Source organism: Rhipicephalus microplus, chromosome 3 (genome assembly GCF_043290135.1).
Source record: "Rhipicephalus microplus isolate Deutch F79 chromosome 3, USDA_Rmic, whole genome shotgun sequence".
Lineage (NCBI taxonomy): Eukaryota > Metazoa > Arthropoda > Arachnida > Ixodida > Ixodidae > Rhipicephalus > Rhipicephalus microplus.
Genome location: NC_134702.1, coordinates 207,609,617 through 207,628,392, shown reverse-complemented (window position 1 = coordinate 207,628,392; position 18,776 = coordinate 207,609,617). Strand labels below are relative to the sequence as shown.

At 48.4% G+C, this 18,776-nt stretch overlaps 1 protein-coding gene across 1 annotated transcript in view; it reads left to right on the top strand.

Moving 5' to 3' along the window:
* Positions 1-18,776, top strand: part of LOC142803488 (carbonic anhydrase 7-like) — a 52,947-nt gene that overhangs the window by 22,059 nt on the left and 12,112 nt on the right. Inside the window, exon 5 of the mRNA XM_075888603.1 lies at positions 17,576-17,668. Coding sequence (XP_075744718.1) covers positions 17,576-17,668 — 93 coding nt within the window. The remainder of the gene's footprint in view (positions 1-17,575; positions 17,669-18,776) is intronic.

Genomic DNA, 18,776 nt, shown 5'->3' with positions numbered 1-18,776 from the left:
CTCACAACTTGTGCAGTACTTGGCCCCGAATCGTCAGAAACCTGCTTGGCTCTAACCATGACCCTTCAATACATTTTTCACACATGCGCGCGTATTTTGAGAACAATGAAAATCCGGCAGTCCTGTCGTGGGATCGCATGTTTCCGCTTGTCACGTTGTTCTTTGATGGCTGGTAAAGAGCACAGTGAAACTTTTCCGACGGCGGCTATTGTATGCAGAGTGACAGCTCAGCACGCAGCAAGTGTTGGGCATTATTGTTCACACTATGCGACCCCGAAAAGCAAAAATTAGAGACGCAAACAGCACGACCACGAACACTACGCGCTCGGCCGGCTGTTTTGCTGGCCGCCATCAGTGGCGGCCAGCACAGCAGCCTGATGGCGGTCAGCAGAGCAGCCGGCCGAGCCGGCTTCTTCGTCCCCATTCTAGCTACGCCAGCGCCACTGCGCAAAAAGTGTGGGCGTATACGAAGCTCTCCTGTTCAGCGACAAGGGAGTTTCATGACCTGAAAAAGTATTGAAATACCAAGCTATATCTCTGCACATCACGTGATCACGCGACAGGTCTAACAGAACCCAGGAATGAGGTAGGCTTGGAGGCCCCTTACATGATTGAAGGGACACTACAATGAAACAATAAAGTGCTTTAGATTGATAAAGTCTACATAAGAAACTATAATGTCGTTATTCTACTATTCATTATTAGAGGATATATTCAAGGTCGAAGTATCAGTTTTACATTCCACGCAGTAATCAACAGGCCTGACGTCATGACTTTGAAAGTAGATTTGACATAATTTGCAGCAATGACTCGATGAAATTTCACAAAACTTCGTGTGATGAATCTTTGGTCCCACCAGCAGCCATTTCGCTCCATTTACACCAATTAGGAGCCGCGTATGCCTTAGTGAACGCCGTTGAAATTTGTGACGTCACGGCGTTTGTTGCAAAAACTTCCATGCGGCGTTGTCACCCACATTTTACTTTCCTGCGCATATTTTCACTTATGGAACCTCTTTCCGCTGGATTGCGGTGACTTTGGAAATGTGAAAGGGTAATTCGCTAACATAAAAACTGTTTAGCTCGTTAGAGTTTATTTAAAAGAAAGTCCCCTTCCCTTTGCTTTAGTCGCACGCCTGTTACTCAATTAAAATTGCCGTCTCAACAAAGCCTTTCGCGGCTGTTTTAAGGTATCTATGCATGATGGCTTCCCAAGCGTCTAGTGTCTTGCAGGCTTTATTGTTGACGAAACACCTTCACAAGTGTCTGCTGCAGTATCACCTAAAATTGGCCTTCTCAGCGTTCCTCTATTCCACACACTCTCGAATGAGCAACTAAACGAGCATTTACAGCCACTTACATCCAGAATGAAAAAGTGAAAAACAAGGCAAAATTAACTGAGCGGATGAGACATATACTTCCTCAAATCTTCCTGAAATATGAGCGACGTTGATTGCAATGCCAGAGCCACGAACATCACGAAAGAAATGCTCGCTGTGACGACACAGATAGCGTCACTCTATTAGGTACTCGGTAGTATAGTGATACTGCGGCTTCTGGCAAGGCACATAATAAACATAACAGTGCAAGTGCGAGGCACGAAGTGGAAATAAGGGCGATATGCATCAACTTGTGCAGCTCGTGCAGAAGTACGTAAAATTCATTTGCAGCTGTCAACGTTCGTAATTGAAGGTACTTCTGTCACAGCTTTGACAAGCTAACTATTTTACTGATTTGGCTGCATGTGCTCGTCCACCGTTAAACGAGCACTATTGCGAATTCCATAAAACGATCTGTGGACTGGCAACAGTGGTGGAAAAACAGAGATGTCTACAGTTCAACGATGTGTCTACAGAGTCAACACGGCACTTTCGCTTGGCGCTGACCTAAAGTTTCTTGATGGTAGCGTCCGATCGCTTCGCTTCGTCGAAGACGAAAGGATGTTGGTAGCAGACGGCCTCAGGTATAAAGCATTTCGCTGGTGAAACAGCGAAAATAGTTGCGTTGTGCGTGCAAGTATCGTGCCTCTTCTAACCATATCAGATTAACTTCAAGTCGAAGAACTTGTCCACTGATCCCGTGGTTGAATGCAACTGCTAACGTGTAGCGGGATTCTGCTAAAGGTGCAAGCACTTGCGCGCTGCGTGGCTTTGTGGCTAATATGACGCAACTTAGTAGCAATACGAACTGAACTGTTTATTGCTTGGCACTTGGTCTTTTCATAGGCAATATAACCACGTGAATTCCGACAAAAGTTAAGGCCAACTACATCAGGGCTTGCTCACAAATGATTACGAAACATGTGAAATATAGCGGTTCATCAAAGATTCTCCATCTATTCCCCCTTTAAAAGCCCAGTCATTCCGGAGGACGTCTTGTTCACGTTGAATTGTGGAGTACAGTTAGAACAGCTTACGGCGCCCCAGTTTCTGACGTCAAGACGGGTGGCTGAGGGGTCGCTGGACTGGAACTCCACGTTGCTCTAGCTTCTCGAGCGTCTGTGCCCGAATGAGTTTCCGCTTAACTGGCGCTGGTCCTCGATGTCCTCTTTGGCGGCGTGGCTGACGGCAGCCGTGCCCTCAGCTGATCGAGGTGCTGACGCTGAGTTCTCAGGGTGGCCTCCACCTTCACCATCCGGTTGTCTTCCATACCTGATAGCTATCTCTGGTCTTATTGAACTTAACGGGACCAGATGAACTTTCCGAGTGGGAAAAGTGGTGGCGTTTTTGCCGACGAAGGTTCTTCACGGGCAACCTTGGCCTCTGTAGGCACTTTCCGTGCTAGAAAGTAGGTGGACAAATTTGTCCGGGCCTCGAATCTCAGCAGCCGCTGTGCTGGTGATTTGCCACCATCGAGAGGCGTAGATCTGTAACGAAACAGCAAACAACACATTTTTTTTCTTGAAATGTGCCACGCTTGTTCTTCTTGATGCCCCCTTTTAATATTCACACCACTTGCTCCGCTAGTTTACTTGATTGCAGGTATTACGGTGCTGTGTTCACGTGGATTATGCATTTTCACGCATGAACGTTTGCCATCGTAGCGCTTGAAAACGAGGGTGCTTGTTTGAATTCACATAGTGCGGGATAGAAAAGTGAGCGAACATTTCCCTAAGCAAGTGAATAATGGTGTTTCTGGTAGCTGTTTTCAGCGGCATTGCCATTATCCACTTTTATGCGCCAACTAGGACAGAAATCAGGTACCCGTGAACGGTACCTGCAAAACCCATGCAAACAAAAAGCCACCGCTTCGCTGTCTTAGGCCGCAGTGATGGTACTAGCACCGCATGCATATAAGACCTTTCACACACTGAAGACAGTTTCGAACAAGAGTCTCTTTATCTTTACCTAATTCATGGTACCAGAACAGCATACCAGCGAGCCTGCTCATGGCGCCAACACGTGTCATGCAGCTCATTGAGAAGGCATGTCTGGCTGCCTCTGGCATGACTACGCAATGACCTCAGTAAACGAGACTAAGGCACACGACGAGTTCATGTCGGCGGGTTAAGTATCGCCTCAGATGTTGATGCTGCCCTGTAGGAAGTGGTGGCCACCTCTTCTCGCTCCTCTCCCGAATTCGCCGAAGTGTGCTGTCCTCCTGGGTTAAAGCAATCGTTTCATTAGGCGGAAGTGCACTTGCGTCTAAACCCTGCGTGTAAAGTACGCATTCGGTCACGTCTTGGCTTCCACGTTCATGGTCACCTGGCTACTAAAGGTATGTGCGTTACCATTGTGTGTTCTCTCGCGGTATTCTAGATTGTCCGGGTAAGCTGACAGTGAGACCAGTAAACGCCTAATTCAATCTACCGCCATCTGCGGAGTGGACTTTCTGGCAGGGAAAAGGCCTGTGAGCGGCTTATAATCTGTCACCAGAGTGAAACGGTTTCTCAGAAAGAATAGGCCGAACTTGCAAATTCCAAAGACCAAGGCCAGCGCTTCTTTCACTATCTGACATCATTCCGTTCTGCCGACGTCAGCGTTCTAGAAGAAAATGCTATCGGGAGATCCACGCCATTAACGCGATGCGACAATACTACCCCTAAACCATCTGATGAAGTGTCACACACCAGCAAGGAGTCTTTCTGCGGATAGTAGTGAACCAGAAAATTCGCCCTGAGCACAGCGCGATTCACTTTCTAAAACGATCTTTGATGCTCGTTTTTCAAGCGTTAGCTTCACTATTTGACAAATAGTCAAAAGCCGATCTATGTAACTCTACAAGCTACTTTAAGCCCCTATAACAATGCTAAGGTCTGGTATATTTGTGCAAATAATATTTCTTACATAACACTATTGAAAATATTCTTGTTTGGATTAGACATTTTATCAGAAACATATTGTGACGATGGAACGCGTTTATTTACAGGAAATGGTTGTGATAGGTACAGCTCAGAGCCAGAAACCGGAGACCGAGCTGCTCGTGAGCCAGACCGCTTCGACCTCGTCCTCTTCATGCGCCCATCGAGGTGTGTCATTTCCCCCGTTCGCAGACGATGCCCACTGGGCGAGTCAATAGGAAGGTTGGTGGTGATATGGCTTGAGGCGCGCGACGTGTGTCAGCTGTGTCTTGCTAGAGCGCCGACCATTGCTTGTGACGCCGGAGATGACGTATGTGACGTCACTGAGGCGGTCAATAACTACAAATGGTCCGGAGTAGCGGGCCAGAAACTTTTGGCATAAACCACGTTTGCGGACAGGTGTCCACAACCACACCAGGTCACCCTTTGTGTAAGCAACGGAGTGATGGTGGGCGTCGTACCGGGTCTTGGAGCGCTGTTGAGATGCAATGGTTCGAAGGCGTGCGACACGACGGGCTTCTTCAGCGCGGCATAGTGACTCGGCAACCGATGTTTCCACATCTAACGTAAAAGGCAGAATGGTGTCGAGACAACTGCGAGGGGAGCGGGCGTAGAGCAGGAAAAAGGGCGCGTACCCTGTCGTCTCGTGCTTCGCGGTGTTGTAGGCGTATGTGATATAGGGCAGTACTTCGTCCCAGTTTTTGTGCTTGGCATCAACATAAATTGACAACATGTTCGTTAGCGTCCTGTTGGTCCGCTCTACGAGGCCATTCGTCTGGGGGTGATACGGGGTTGCGTGGCGGAATTGGCTGGCAGACAGGCGTAGGATCTCTTCAACGACGTCAGCGACGAACTGACGTCCCCGGTCGCTAATGACGACTCGTGGAGGGCCATGACGTAGAATGATATGCCGAAGCATAAACTGCGACACGTGAAAGGCTGTTGCAGTAGGTATAGCCGCAGTTTCTGCGTAGCGCGTCAGGTGGTCGACGCACACGATGACCCATCGATTGGCACTGGCTGAACGCGGAAACGGACCTAGAAGGTCGACACCAACAATCTCGAAGGGAGAGCTAGGAGGTGGTACGGGATGGAGAAGTCCGGGTGATGTAGTCGTGGGACGCTTGTGACGTTGACATTGTTCGCAACCCGCTACGTATTTTTCTGTGTCGCGTCGCATCTTGGGCCAGTAAAACCTTTGCTGGATGCGATGAAACGTTCTGGCGAAGCCCATGTGCCCACTGGTTGCGTTGTCATGGCAGAACCGAAAAATTTGGGGACGTAGAGTGCGTGGAACTACCAGAAGCAGACGGGCGCCTTGGCCAGAATAATTCTTCTTGTAAAGGACGGCGTCATGAACTACAAAAGAGCTTGAACTGGCAGGGTCATTCGCGGAGGCAAACAGGTGATCTAAGCAATGATCCTCGTGCTGTGCTGTCCGGAAAGCCGCGATGTCAGGAAAATGAGAGTCGATAGCTGTGATAAAATCGTCAAAATTATCAGCTTCACACTCGGTCGTTGGTAGAGGAAGCCGTGACAGGCAGTCAGCGTCTGCGTGGCGATTACCGCTCTTGTAGCGGACCGTGAAGTCAAATTCTTGTAACCGTATGGCCCATCGCGCAAGTCGACCAGATGGATCACGTAGGCTCACCAACCAGCAAAGAGAGTGATGATCGGTGATGACTGAGAAACGACGACCGTAGATGTAGGGGCGAAACTTGTGTACGGCGAAAACGACGGCGAGGCACTCCAGTTCGGTAACCGTATAATTACGCTCTGCCTTGCTCAGGGACCGGCTTGCATAGGCGACGACGTGTTCAGCATTGTTGTGTCGTTGAATAAGCACCGCGCCGAGACCAACTCCACTGGCATCGGTGTGGATTTCCGTGGAAGCAGAGGGATCGAGGTGGCATAGTATTGGCCCGGAAGTGAGAGCGAACTTGAGTTGCTTAAACGCTGACTCACAATTTGGTGTCCAGTGGAAAGGGACGTCCTTGCGCAGCAAGTCAGTCAGTGGCTGGGCCTTTTCAGCAAAATTAGGCACAAAGCGGCGAAAATAAGAGCATAGGCCCAGAAAGCTTCGCAGCTCGCGGATAGACTGTGGCTGCTTGAACTTGCTGACGGCGTCCACTTTCTGCGGGTCCGGCCTAACACCAGCTTTGTCCACAAGGTGTCCTAAAACCAGTGTTTGCCGTTCACCGAAACGACATTTTTTTGAGTTCAGTGTCAAGGCGGCTTTCTCCAAACATGTTAGAACAACGTCAAGGCGATGATTATGTTCCTCAAAAGTTCGTCCAAAAATAACCACATCGTCCAGGTAACATAAACAAATTTCCCATTTAAGGCCTCTCAAGACGGTATCCATATAGCGTTCAAATGTTGCCGGAGCATTACACAAGCCGAACGGCATAACATTAAATTCAAATAGACCGTCTGGCGTTACAAAAGCCGTCTTCTCTTTATCAACTGGATCCATGGGAATCTGCCAATACCCGGATCGCAAGTCTACCGAAGAAAAGTAGGAAGCTGAATGAAGGCAGTCAATTACGTCATCAATGCGGGGGAGGGGGTACACGTCCTTCTTGGTTATAGAATTGAGACGCCGATAATCAACACAGAACCTCCAGGACCCGTCTTTTTTCTTTACCAAAATAACAGGTGCAGCCCACGGACTTGACGATTCTTGAATTACACCAGTGGCTAGCATCTCGCCAACTTGTTCAGCAATAACTTTGCGTTCGGACACGGACACGCGATAGGGCTTTTGTCGGAGAGGATGAGCAGAGCCAGTATCGATCTTGTGACGAGCGCGCGTGGTCGGTATCTGAGCCCTAGGCACCTTCCGTGCAAAATCAAATACTTTAGCATGTCTCGCCAGCAGTGCAACCAGGTCTTTGCGCTTCTGCGAGGAAATGGACTTGCTAACCATTTTTGAAAATTCAGCTTCCATACCAGAAGTCTCCGGACCCGCCTTTTCAAGATCGCTTAAAGCTCCAATGCAGGTGCTGCTCTGCTTTTCGAACAGGGCAAGGCGCATACCAGCCGGTAGTACAACCGACTCGGGTGAGCTGTTTATCACCCATAATTGAGCCGTCTCGTCTGCGAGAGATACAATGCATCGTGGTACAAAGATGTTTTTCTTGAGACAAGCTACCGGCAACGGCTCAATCACTATGTCACGTGAATTCAAACTCGAGTTGGTTTCCGAAGTGGTCACTTGTACGCTGGCCGTGGACCACGCTGGCAGAAGTACATCTTTAGCTACAGTGAGGTTACCTTTCTCACAATCAGGCTGCTGGGCGAGAGTAGACAACAGAACCTCACCTGCTCCACAATCCACGGTCGCACGACACTCTCGCAAAAAGTCTATGCCAAGTATAACGTCGTGCGTTGATTGAGCCAGTACTGTGAATTCCGCCTTGAACGTTTTACCGGCAACACTAACAGACGCAGTGCAGACGCCGACAGGACGCAAGAATGCGCCGCTCACTGCCCGAAATGTGGCAGGTTTGTCCCAGTGAAACATAACCTTACGGCCCAGTCGTTGCTTAAAAACTAAACTCATCACGGAAACACTTGCGCCAGTGTCTATCAATGCCATCGTGGGAACGTCGTCAACAAGTACATGAACCTTATTCTCACTACAAAACTGCGCGAAAAATCGACAAGAAACAGAGAAGGCACACACACAAGCACACGAAGCTTGTCGATTTTTCGCGCAGTTTTGTAGTGATGATTTACCAACTCGCCCAGCGTTCAGTACTCTTAAACCTTATTCTGAAGCATAGAAACTGGTGGAGGCATTCTTTGATGAAAATCGGTACGTCCAGCGACCTCACCTCCGTCGGCCGCGCTGGCTAGTTTCCCGGTGGCGGAGACGAAATTCGTGACCGGCGCCGTGGAGATGGTGACCGAGGTGGACGGGTGGTGGGCGGCGTTAAGCTGCGCACAGATCCGGGCGAATCACTCCGGTTGATCGGCTGGTAGGCGTGCCGCTCGTCAGTTGGGTTGGGGGGCCAGTAGGTGTAGTCAGGCCGTTGGCTTCGTTGTGCAAACGTCGCGGATCTCTGAGGGAATGTCGAACGTGGATTACGTCGCATTGGGCAAAATCGGGCGATATGTCCACGAACACCGCACTGGTAGCAGACGGGCCGTTCACGGGGCATAGGGAACGTCGCTGGATGTTGAGGGTACGCGGCGCTCTGTTCCCACTGAGACGCAAAAGGAGGTGGATGGCTGTTGTAGCCGTAACGACTGTGGGGAGCATAAGGCGGCTCTACATAAGAAGACGTCGGTGGTGGAGCCCTTAGCTGAGGACCGCGGTTGGGATAGCTGCGCTCCTCGAAACTCGTAGCATTGATACTTGTGGACGGTGCATCGCACGGTGGTTCTCGGGCGTTCAAGGGCGCGTAAAGGTGACGACGAAGTTCCTCACGTACAATGAGGCGAATCGTTGACGAAAGGTCGGTAGGCACGGAGTCTTGGCACACATCGACAGTGGCGACGGTCGTAACATTGGCCAGGCGTCCGAACTTCGTAGTGATGCGGCGAGTCTTCAGGGCCTCAAACGTTCGGCAGTGCCCAATCACATCGGCCACAGACTCAAGACTCTCCTTGCCGATAAGGAAGTGGTAGACGTCTTCCGCAATTCCTTTGAGAATGTGGCCCACCTTGTCCTCTTCCGTCATGTTGGCGTCCACACACTTGCACAGTTTCAGTACCTCCTCAATGTAGGTTCTGCATGTCTCACCATAAGCTTGAGCTCTCTGCGACAACATTTGCTCTGCACGTTTCTTCTTCGTCGCAGGGTCGCCAAAGCACTTCTTGATCTCCTCCATAAACTGGTCCCATGTTGTCAAGGTGTCTTCGTGATTCTCGAACCACACTAAAGCACTGCAGTCGAGAAATAGACCCACGTGGGACAACTGGCTGGCCGCATTCCAGCCATTGGCTCGGCTCACCCGTTGATAGTGGCTGAGCCATTCTTCAACGTCATCGCCAGGTTTTCCTGTAAATGTGCGTGGCTCTCGGTAGTGGAAAGACGGCGCCCTCGCGACCGGCTGCTGGATGTCTCCGTCCAAGTTCATATCTTGAGGTAGTGGTGGCAAGCCCGCTAGTCGACGGCTGCGGCGAAGCTCGTGCTCTTGCGGTTCCGTCGTTAGTAGACGGCTGCTCTCCGGTCTCGCTTGACAGTAGCTGGCTTACCCAGCACCTTCCACCACAACTGTGACGATGGAACGCGTTTATTTACAGGAAATGGTTGTGATAGGTACAGCTCAGAGCCAGAAACCGGAGACCGAGCTGCTCGTGAGCCAGACCGCTTCGACCTCGTCCTCTTCATGCGCCCATCGAGGTGTGTCAATATATTCGAGATATAAAGTATTAATGCAGGTTGCTGTACAAATACATTAAAACATATCATTGCTTTGTACCGGCAGAGCTAACGTCAATTACTTTTTTAAATTCAAAGCATTTTTAGCGAACTTCGGTGACATTGCGCGTATTTATCTATCTATCTATCTATCTATCTATCTATCTATCTATCTATCTATCTATCTATCTATCTATCTATCTATCTATCTATCTATCTATCTATCTATCTGTCTGTCTATCTATCTATCTATCTATCTATCTATCTATCTATCTATCTATCTATCTATCTATCTATCTATCTATCTATCTATCTATCTGTCTATCTATCTATCTATCTATCTATCTATCTATCTATCTATCGATCGATCTATCGATCTATCTATCTAGCCGCCTACGACTTTTAGCTCTCTTAGCCGTTTCAATAATTGTATTGATACCGAACTTGGAATGGCATAACATGACTGTATATATGAAGAACAGACTTGACTAGTCAAAACATGAAAATCATGACATGAATGTCATGAATGTCATAATTTACACTTCATGCTGCTGCAGCTCTTGCGGTGGTTTCGTTCACATGGCATGTTGCAAAACTGGTATGGTATGACAAGACTGCATGGCGAACACAAGTGACAGACCCTAACATCAAAATCATAACATGCATATTATATAACAACATGACGTGCCAAGCTCACGATGCACACGTGGGCGTTTCACTAGCGTTCCATATACCGATTTTGCTATTACGGTACATGTATAGATGGAGAAGGTATGTGAGTCATGCGAAAATGATATTGAGGAGATGAGTGTCATGTAAGAACATGACTACATGCCACGATCATGATGCGCTGGCGGCCGTTTCACTAGCCTCACTTATACCAAAATTTGTATTACGGGACGTTAATGGATGACGAAGGTATGATAATGGTGCAAACATGATAAACATGAGATGCGTGTCATGTATTATCATGACTACATGCCACACTCATGATGCGCTCGCGGCCGTTTCTCTAGCTTTACATATGCTAAATTTCATATTACATGACGCCAGTGGATGACGAAGGACTGTAACTGGTGTAAACATGATAATCATGAGATGCGTGTCTCATGAGAACGTGACTACATGCCACAGTCAAGGCGCCGATACATTTCGACGTGACGTGGTGCGCGGGCTCACCGACGTTTTCGTCGTCGAGTCACACCGGCATTGCCAAGCAGGCACCGGTCCTGCCATGTACTCCCAGGCGCGCGCCGCGCTGCGTTGCTTTGACACATGCCGCGTTTCAGCACGTCCGGCGTCCTTCTGTTGCGAAAACAGGGAGATGCAGTGTTGTCTGGGTAACGCATCGGCACGAAATTCAGCATGTCGCATTTTGCACCGAGTGCCGTCGGGCTGCGTGCGCGCGCGTAAACTCTGCGTTCGAGTATATTGGGTGCTTTATGATGCGCTCGCGGCCGTTTTGCTAACTCCACATATACCAAATTTGGTTTCACGTGACGTCAATGGATGACAAAATTTATGATTGATGCAAACATGATAATCTTGACAGGCTTGACACGTGAGAACATAACAACATACCACGCTTATAGCATGCTCGCAGCCATTTCGCTTGCTCCACATATACTAAATTTGGTATCACGTGACGCGAATAAATGACGAAGGCAAACGACACATCTAAACTTGATAATCACGCCACGGAAGTCATGTAGGGCATCATCTACCTCCACGACCTAACGATGTGCTTCGCATATAATCGATTCGCACTGTGCGTGGGATCTGCCATTTTTTTTCAGTAACGGTAACGGTACCGCGTTACCTTTTTTTGTAGGCAACTTAGAGCAGTAACACATTCCTTTTAGAAGAGAAGCTCCTAAAGGCGCGGGTCTGTCCATCCCTTGTATGAACGTGACCACCTATTGTTCCACCTGCTCAAACTGCCCACTACTTCGTCCTTGCAAACATTCCGCTACGCCTTCCATTCCATTTCATTTCATTGACCATAAAGCAACTCCCCGCCGCGGTGGTCTAGTGGCTAAGGTACTCGGCTGCTGACCCGCAGGTCGCGGGTTCAAATCCCGGCTGCGGCGGCTGCATTTCCGATGGAGGCGGAAATGGCGTAGGCCCGTGTGCTCAGATTTGGGTGCACGTTAAATAACCCCAGGTGGTCGAAATTTCCGGAGCCTTCCACTACGGCGTCTCTCATAATCATATGGTGGTTTTGGGACGTTAAACCCCACATATCAATCTATCAACCATAAAGCAAATACTGTTGAGAAGTATTAATATAAAATGCAGGATGGTCGTGTACCTGTATCCAGGTGCACATTAGAAAACCACAGATTCTCCCACTGTGTCAATCTGTTGTGTACGTGGCCGCTTATAGTTTCACCTTTGCAAACTGCCCACTACTTTGTCCTTGCAAACATCCCAGTACGCCCCATCACAGATCCACCATCTCACCGACCATAAAGCTGCCATAATGAGAGGGAACGGTAGCGACGTGTAGCTACCACTTCCGAAAAATAAAATTTTTGAATGAATATATACAGTGTTTGTGACGTCTCTGATCATGTAGCGGGCGATATTTGCGGATGGTTCACGTTTTAGCGACAGAACCCTCATGCGCTTCACCCCACTCGTCATCCACTCTGTGAATATGCTGCGTTTTATTTCTTTTGTTTGTGTAACGAGCAACGTATGTAGTTATTTTTTTTGTAAAAGATACAACACTGCTAACGTAATCTACACAAGCAAGCACACAAGACCACACATTTCAAGCCTGCTGCGCACGCACAAACTTATGTACAGTGTATTTGACCCTTCCTCTGTCCCCGAACAAAAATATCAGCCGTGTGACCTTGGTAAAACTAATATTACTATAAGAAACTCATAAATAGTCAAGGTAAATTCATGTTTAATCAACCTTATTTGGCTTCCAGGAACTCGTGATTGGTTGTTCTAGAGAATGATGATAAATGAACGAAAATGAACGACTCGGGAACAAGCCTGCTTCAACAGACATGGCGCTGCACTGAGTTGTAAAGGAAGCAAGCGACGCGCCCGCTACTCGAACGCTCCAAAAGCTGGGACTATAGCGTTTTGCACTTCGTCAAATTTTTGTTGAGCTGACTGTCGAGACACAGCCCACATGCGCGAAGTGTCGGCGCAAGCAAAAAGGGAATCATACAGCCGCGCTGAAGGGTATGGACGAAGAAACCCCTGCCGTTTATTCCGAATGGTTAATATTATACATGCACAAACATAACGTGACATACAGCTTGGCCGACGTAGCTTGAGCACGCTATCTGTTGTGGCGGTACACTTCGAACACCGGCGGGTGATAACAGCACATACCGATTTCACATTGACGTGCACCACGGAGGTAAAAAATATACATTACACAAACAAAAACAATTCCGCCAAAAGAACAACACGGCAGAGAGCTACTCCTCATTACAAAGCCCTATGGGCTTCTTCACCACTATACCGTATCTCGTTACTGTGCGTGCAAAGTCACCATTGGCTACGTCACCAGTTCGAGGCACTGCGTCTGTTGCATTCGCCTGTGCTACCATCCAATGGAGCAGCACTCGCCTGCGCGGAAATGTCCCCGTTTCCCGTTTCATTTGGACTACTGTTGAGTGACCCCTGGTTACTGTGAATATCAGTGCCGTTGACTGACTGTGCAGCGCCTGGCTGCGCTTAATTCACTGGAAACTTAAAGGTTTCTGTGCTTGCACGTTCTCTAGGTAGGCGGTTAAGCCTTCTCCTGTTCCTACGGAAATCAATGAACAATTGTATTGGGCCAGTTGCTATGAATCAATCTTGGTAGGAAGTGCAGCCACTATATCACATTATTATTGTGTTGTGTGTTCTGTGTAATAGTGGCTGCGCTTCCTACCAATACGGAGATCAACCCCGTCGTCTGTACGCACCACGTATGAACGGGGTTGCGACGTTAGTGCAAGGGCTGTGGCCTTGCGTTTCAAGTCAGTCATCCACACCCGGTCCCCTACTTTCAACTTGGGAAGTGGCCTGGCGCGGTGGCGCTGGTTGTAATAATGGCACTGCCGCTTCCTGACCTCTTGGTCAGTGGCCCCTGCTACTCTCAGGCTGCTTTGTCTTGGGTTTTGGAGAGGAGGTAGCATTGAAACTCTTGTCTTGAGTCTCCTACCCATTAGTATTTCCGCAGGACTCACTCCAAGTACTCCGGCAGTCGCCAACAGTACGAGGTAAGGGTCTTTGGACTTTAAAATGAGGTGCTTAATCGTCTGAACCATTCTTTCAACTTCCGCGTTGCACTGCGGTTGTCTTGGATTTGCGGTGACATGGCGGAACCCATAAGCCCTAGCGAAGTGTTCAAAGTCAGTGGCTACAAACTGAGGACCATGATCGGTCACAACGGACTCGGGGTTTCCATGCTTTGGAAAAATGCTTTTCAGTCTTTCAATTACAACGCCAGATTGTGTGGAAGGAAGAATATCAATCTCGGGGTTGCGCAAAAAATAATCAACCACGAAAAGGTAGGCCTGATCTTTGATCTCGCATAAATCCACCCCAACCTTCTCCCAAGAGAATGAAGGGGTCACGGTCGCTATCATGGGCTCAGTGTGTTGCGGCGCATGTTGTGCGCAAACATCACACTGGTTCACGAACTGGGCCAGTTCGGTGCTCAATCCAGGCCACCAAACCAAACCTCTAGCCACCCTGCGACATCGACCGATGCCCTGATGCCCATCGCGCAGTTTGCGCAGCACTTTCGCCCGTAAAGGTTGCGGGATTACAAGCCTCGTTTCTTTCAACAAGAGACCACCAATGATGTTGAGGCACGCTCTATCGTGCCAGTATGGAACCATGAACGAAGAAACAGTGGGTTTTCTGGGCCAACTGGTTTGTGACAGCCTGTGCGACCATTTGCAAATGTGGTCTCTCATTTGACACTCTTTCTTTCGGAGCAAAAAAAATTTCCCCCGTTCCAAATTCCAGCAAACATGTCTTAGAATACGCTGTGACGTCTGATACACTCGACGTTTTTTCGCCATCTCTGAGTGCCACCGGTAAATGTGATAGTGTGTCAGCTGTGATAAGCGATTTACCTGGCACGTACTGGACACTGAACAGATATCACATAAGGCTTAGCCTGAATCGTTGAATTCGGGATGGCATGTCGTCAATGGCCTGCTGGTCCAATAGAGATACCAAAGGCTTGTGATCCGTTTGAAAGACGACATTGAGGTCATGAATGTACTCGTCAAATCTTTCGGCAGCCCATGCCAGTGCCAGCGCTTCTTTTTCTACCTGGTAGTATCGTCACTCAGCATTTGTAAGGGAGCGAGACGCAAAAGCCATTGGCTATGTTGACCCGTTTTCTGCATCTGAAAAAGAACCGCTCCCAATCCGAAAGAGGAGGCGTCCGCTGACAGAACTGATGGAAGCGTTGCGCCATACATGGACATACACTTTGCAACACATTAGCTCTTTCAGGTCATTTAAGAATTTTTTGGTCGCACCCCCAAACCCATTCACTATTTTGCCGTAAAACAGCCCGCATCGGGGCCGTAGTGTGTGCCAAACAAGGCAGGCGAGTCCCAAGTAATTGGCCATGCCGAGTAAGCTTCTTACTTCGGTGACACTTTGCGGTGCGCTGAGATTTTTGATAGCACTGACCTTAGCTGGATCTGGCCTAATTCCGCTCCCCTTCAAAATATGTCCAAGAAATCGCACATAATTAACACCAAACACGCATTTTTATTTCTTCAGGGTCACGTTGGAACTAGCTGAGCGTGAAAGAACCTTAATTAGACGTTCATCCTGTTGGGCTTTCGTTTCGCCGAACACTAAAATATCACCCATGACGTTGACAACGCCTGGCAGGCCACATAGAATTTTGGACTTTCTTTTCCGAAATTATTCCAGAGCGGACGTTATTCTGAATGGAAGTCGGGTTAAACAGTGCCCACCGAAAGAAGTCAAGAACGTAGTTCGCACTTCGGAGTCCTCACTTAGACAAATTTGGTAAAACACCGAGAAGGCGTCAAGCTTGGAGAATCATTTAGCACCTGCCAGAAATCCCAGAGCTTGGTCTATTGTAGGCAACGTAAAGCGTTAACGAACAACGCACTTATTTAGTTTCGTGAGCTCTACGCACACTCTTAGCTCTCCCGACTGCTTCGTGACCAGCACGATTCCGGCACACCACTCAGTGGGGCCGTCTACTTTTCTAATTATCCCCATGCGCACTAGTGTCTCGATCTCTTTTATTACTTGCCTATGAGTGGAATCGGCACTCTCCGCGGGACGGTTTCGGCATGTGGGATAGCCCCAGGCTGTAGCCTTATAGTGTACTCTCGTGGAATTGTCCCTTGGCTACAATCGGCGTGCGGAAAAAGTACTTCATATTGCTTCTGATCTGCTGTCAGCGAGTCGGCAAATTTCACAATGCCTAAGGCCTCCAAGGCTGGCAGCCTCAAAAGGGCGTCACCTAGTGTACTTACAACAAAGTTTGACGGACAGTTTCCGCTTTCCACGGCATTTCAGCCACAAACTTGCCTAATCCACTCATCTTATGGCTGCCCTCACACAGCAACAACCTGGAGCTTCTCCGGAGCGTTCGTTGAGGGCTTTGGTGAAGCGGTATTATCGAAGAGGTCGATTCACTCCGGCCACTCTGACGTCTTTTCAAAGTCCAGCGATAGTGGCTGCTGAAGAACTGAGATCACAGTCTCAGGCTTGTTTTCCATTCCTTAAGACGCTGCTTTACACGGCGTCTGCTTTACACAAAGATAGCTGACGAAAACCCGATTCTGACAATATGTCGAGACACAGCCCGCATTCGTGAAGCGTCGGCGAAAGAAAGAAGGGAATCGTACAGGCGCACTGAAGGGTACGGGCGACAAACCCTCCTGCCGGTTATTCCGATGGCTAATAACATACACTCACAAACATTACGTGACATCCAGCTTGGCGGACGCAGCTTGCGCCCGCTATCTGTTGTGGCGGTACACTTCGAACACCGGCTGGTGATAACAGCATACTGACGAACTTAAACTGTCAGTGCGCCGCATTCAATGAGAGCACAGCACCGCGTCTGTAGAGATCGCAGAGCAACGCAGACATAAACACCGTACGTTCGTGGATAATAAATATGTTTCAGGTTTCACTACGCAGTTCACGCAGAAGAAACATACAGTAGTGTAGCGAGAAGTCTTTCTCGTTGAGGTACACCCATTCTATATGTACATTCGCGCATGCTTTTGTGCACTTGTATACACACATATACTAAATCGAGAATTTTTTGGGCGGAAATTTACAGCACCCGAATTTGAGAAAGGGTAGCACTACAACTTGCGCAGAATCCAAGTATACGCGGAAAATAAACGGAGCTATATGCCACGCTTACATGTCCAAATATTGACATCAATGCACACGCTAAATAATTGTGTGCACACCGATAGAACTAGCTCGTCATGAACGAATAACTCAGAACAAAACAACACACCACAGTAATGCCCATCACCTTCTTTCTAATGCGCAACTTTCTCATCTACGCTGTTCTCTGTCACGCTTTGTCTGCACCCTCTGGAAAGGGACAGAACAATAAGTTGCCATCTTTTCCGCCACGCTGACGCGTTGGGGCTCAATTCAATGGTCCTTGGACACTGCTTTCAACTTTTCGGGCTCGGGCGTGTGGCGTGGCGAGAATGAAGGAACTGTGCAGCGGCTTCTCAACGCGCGAAACGTGGTACAGCATATTTCCTCTCAAGGGTGAACCTGTTAGGGGCGTTTCCAGCCGTGGCAATTAGGGGTCGAGCGCTAATTTGGAATCGCGAATACCTGTTCGTTTTCGTCTATGTTCACGCTAGCCTAACTACGCTCCCTGTCTCTTTGTCCATCTTGTTTTAGATGCACCTGGTACACTTCAACACTTTATACGACAGCACAGAAGAGGCATACGAGCACCCTGACGGCCTTCTAGTTGTTGCCGTTCTTTTCAAGGTAAGCAGTTGAAAATACGCACTACCTGGAGTTTTTGTACGGCGTAACTTAGCAGGACAGGTTCTATAGCAGCTTAGTAAGCGAATATGAATATCAATCTGAAAATAGACATATGAGCAGTTCATTAGGCGTGGTATGTAAGGATACAAGTAAAAATGAGGCATCTTCACCTCAAGTAGTGCCAAGCCTTACAAAAGAGGGGAGCTCGGCATCCTACCTGGTTTATGTTTATCCAAACTTTTTATTTCTTTTCTAAAGTCCTGTTTTTTTATTTCTATTTGCGTTTCTTCACAGTGTTTTGATCTTTACTTCTCTCACTATCCAAAATCTTGATGGGAGCCGACAGATGAAAACAACGTCGTGGTATAATAAAAAGATGAACAGAAGAAGTGCCTCAGACAGGTTGGCCGACGTTTCAACTGAAGGACCTATCTTTTTTCAAAGGCGTGATGTCATCCTTGGCGTGTTACTTTTAAAGTGGTTAGTGGTGACGTCATCTCATGGTGGTGGCGCGTGTCCCTGATCGTGGTCGCTGTCTGAAAAGCGAAATAGCATCAAGCAGACGAATGCAGTCCTCGCTTCACTTCAAGCCAGGTGGTAGCGATTCGAAATTGTTCTAAGAGAGTAGAGAAACACTCTCAGAGAACACTTTTGAATTACTACCACCTGACTTGAAGTGAAGCAAGGACTGCACTCTTATGCTTGATAGTATTTTGCTTTCTAGACGGCGATAATCAACAGGAACATGCGCCACCATCAAGAGATGACGTCACCATTAACCCCTTTAAAACTAACACGCCGAGGATGACACGGTGCCTTTGAAAAAGATTGGTCTTCGTATCGAAACGTCGGCCAGCCAGTCTGAGGCACTTCACCTGTTGATCTTGTGATTATCACACTTTCTCTCACTATGTATTTTGTTCTTTTTCGCACTCTTTTTGCCTGTTTACAGCTCGGGCAACGCGTGGCGCCGTAGTTGTCCGTCGCCACCTATGGCGTCCGTAACCAGTATCGCACAAAATAGGACAAAAAAAAACTTAAAACCAAGGACGCAGTGGGCCTCGCGCCCGGGTCCACTGCGTGCCAGCCCACTTTTCTACCACTGAGC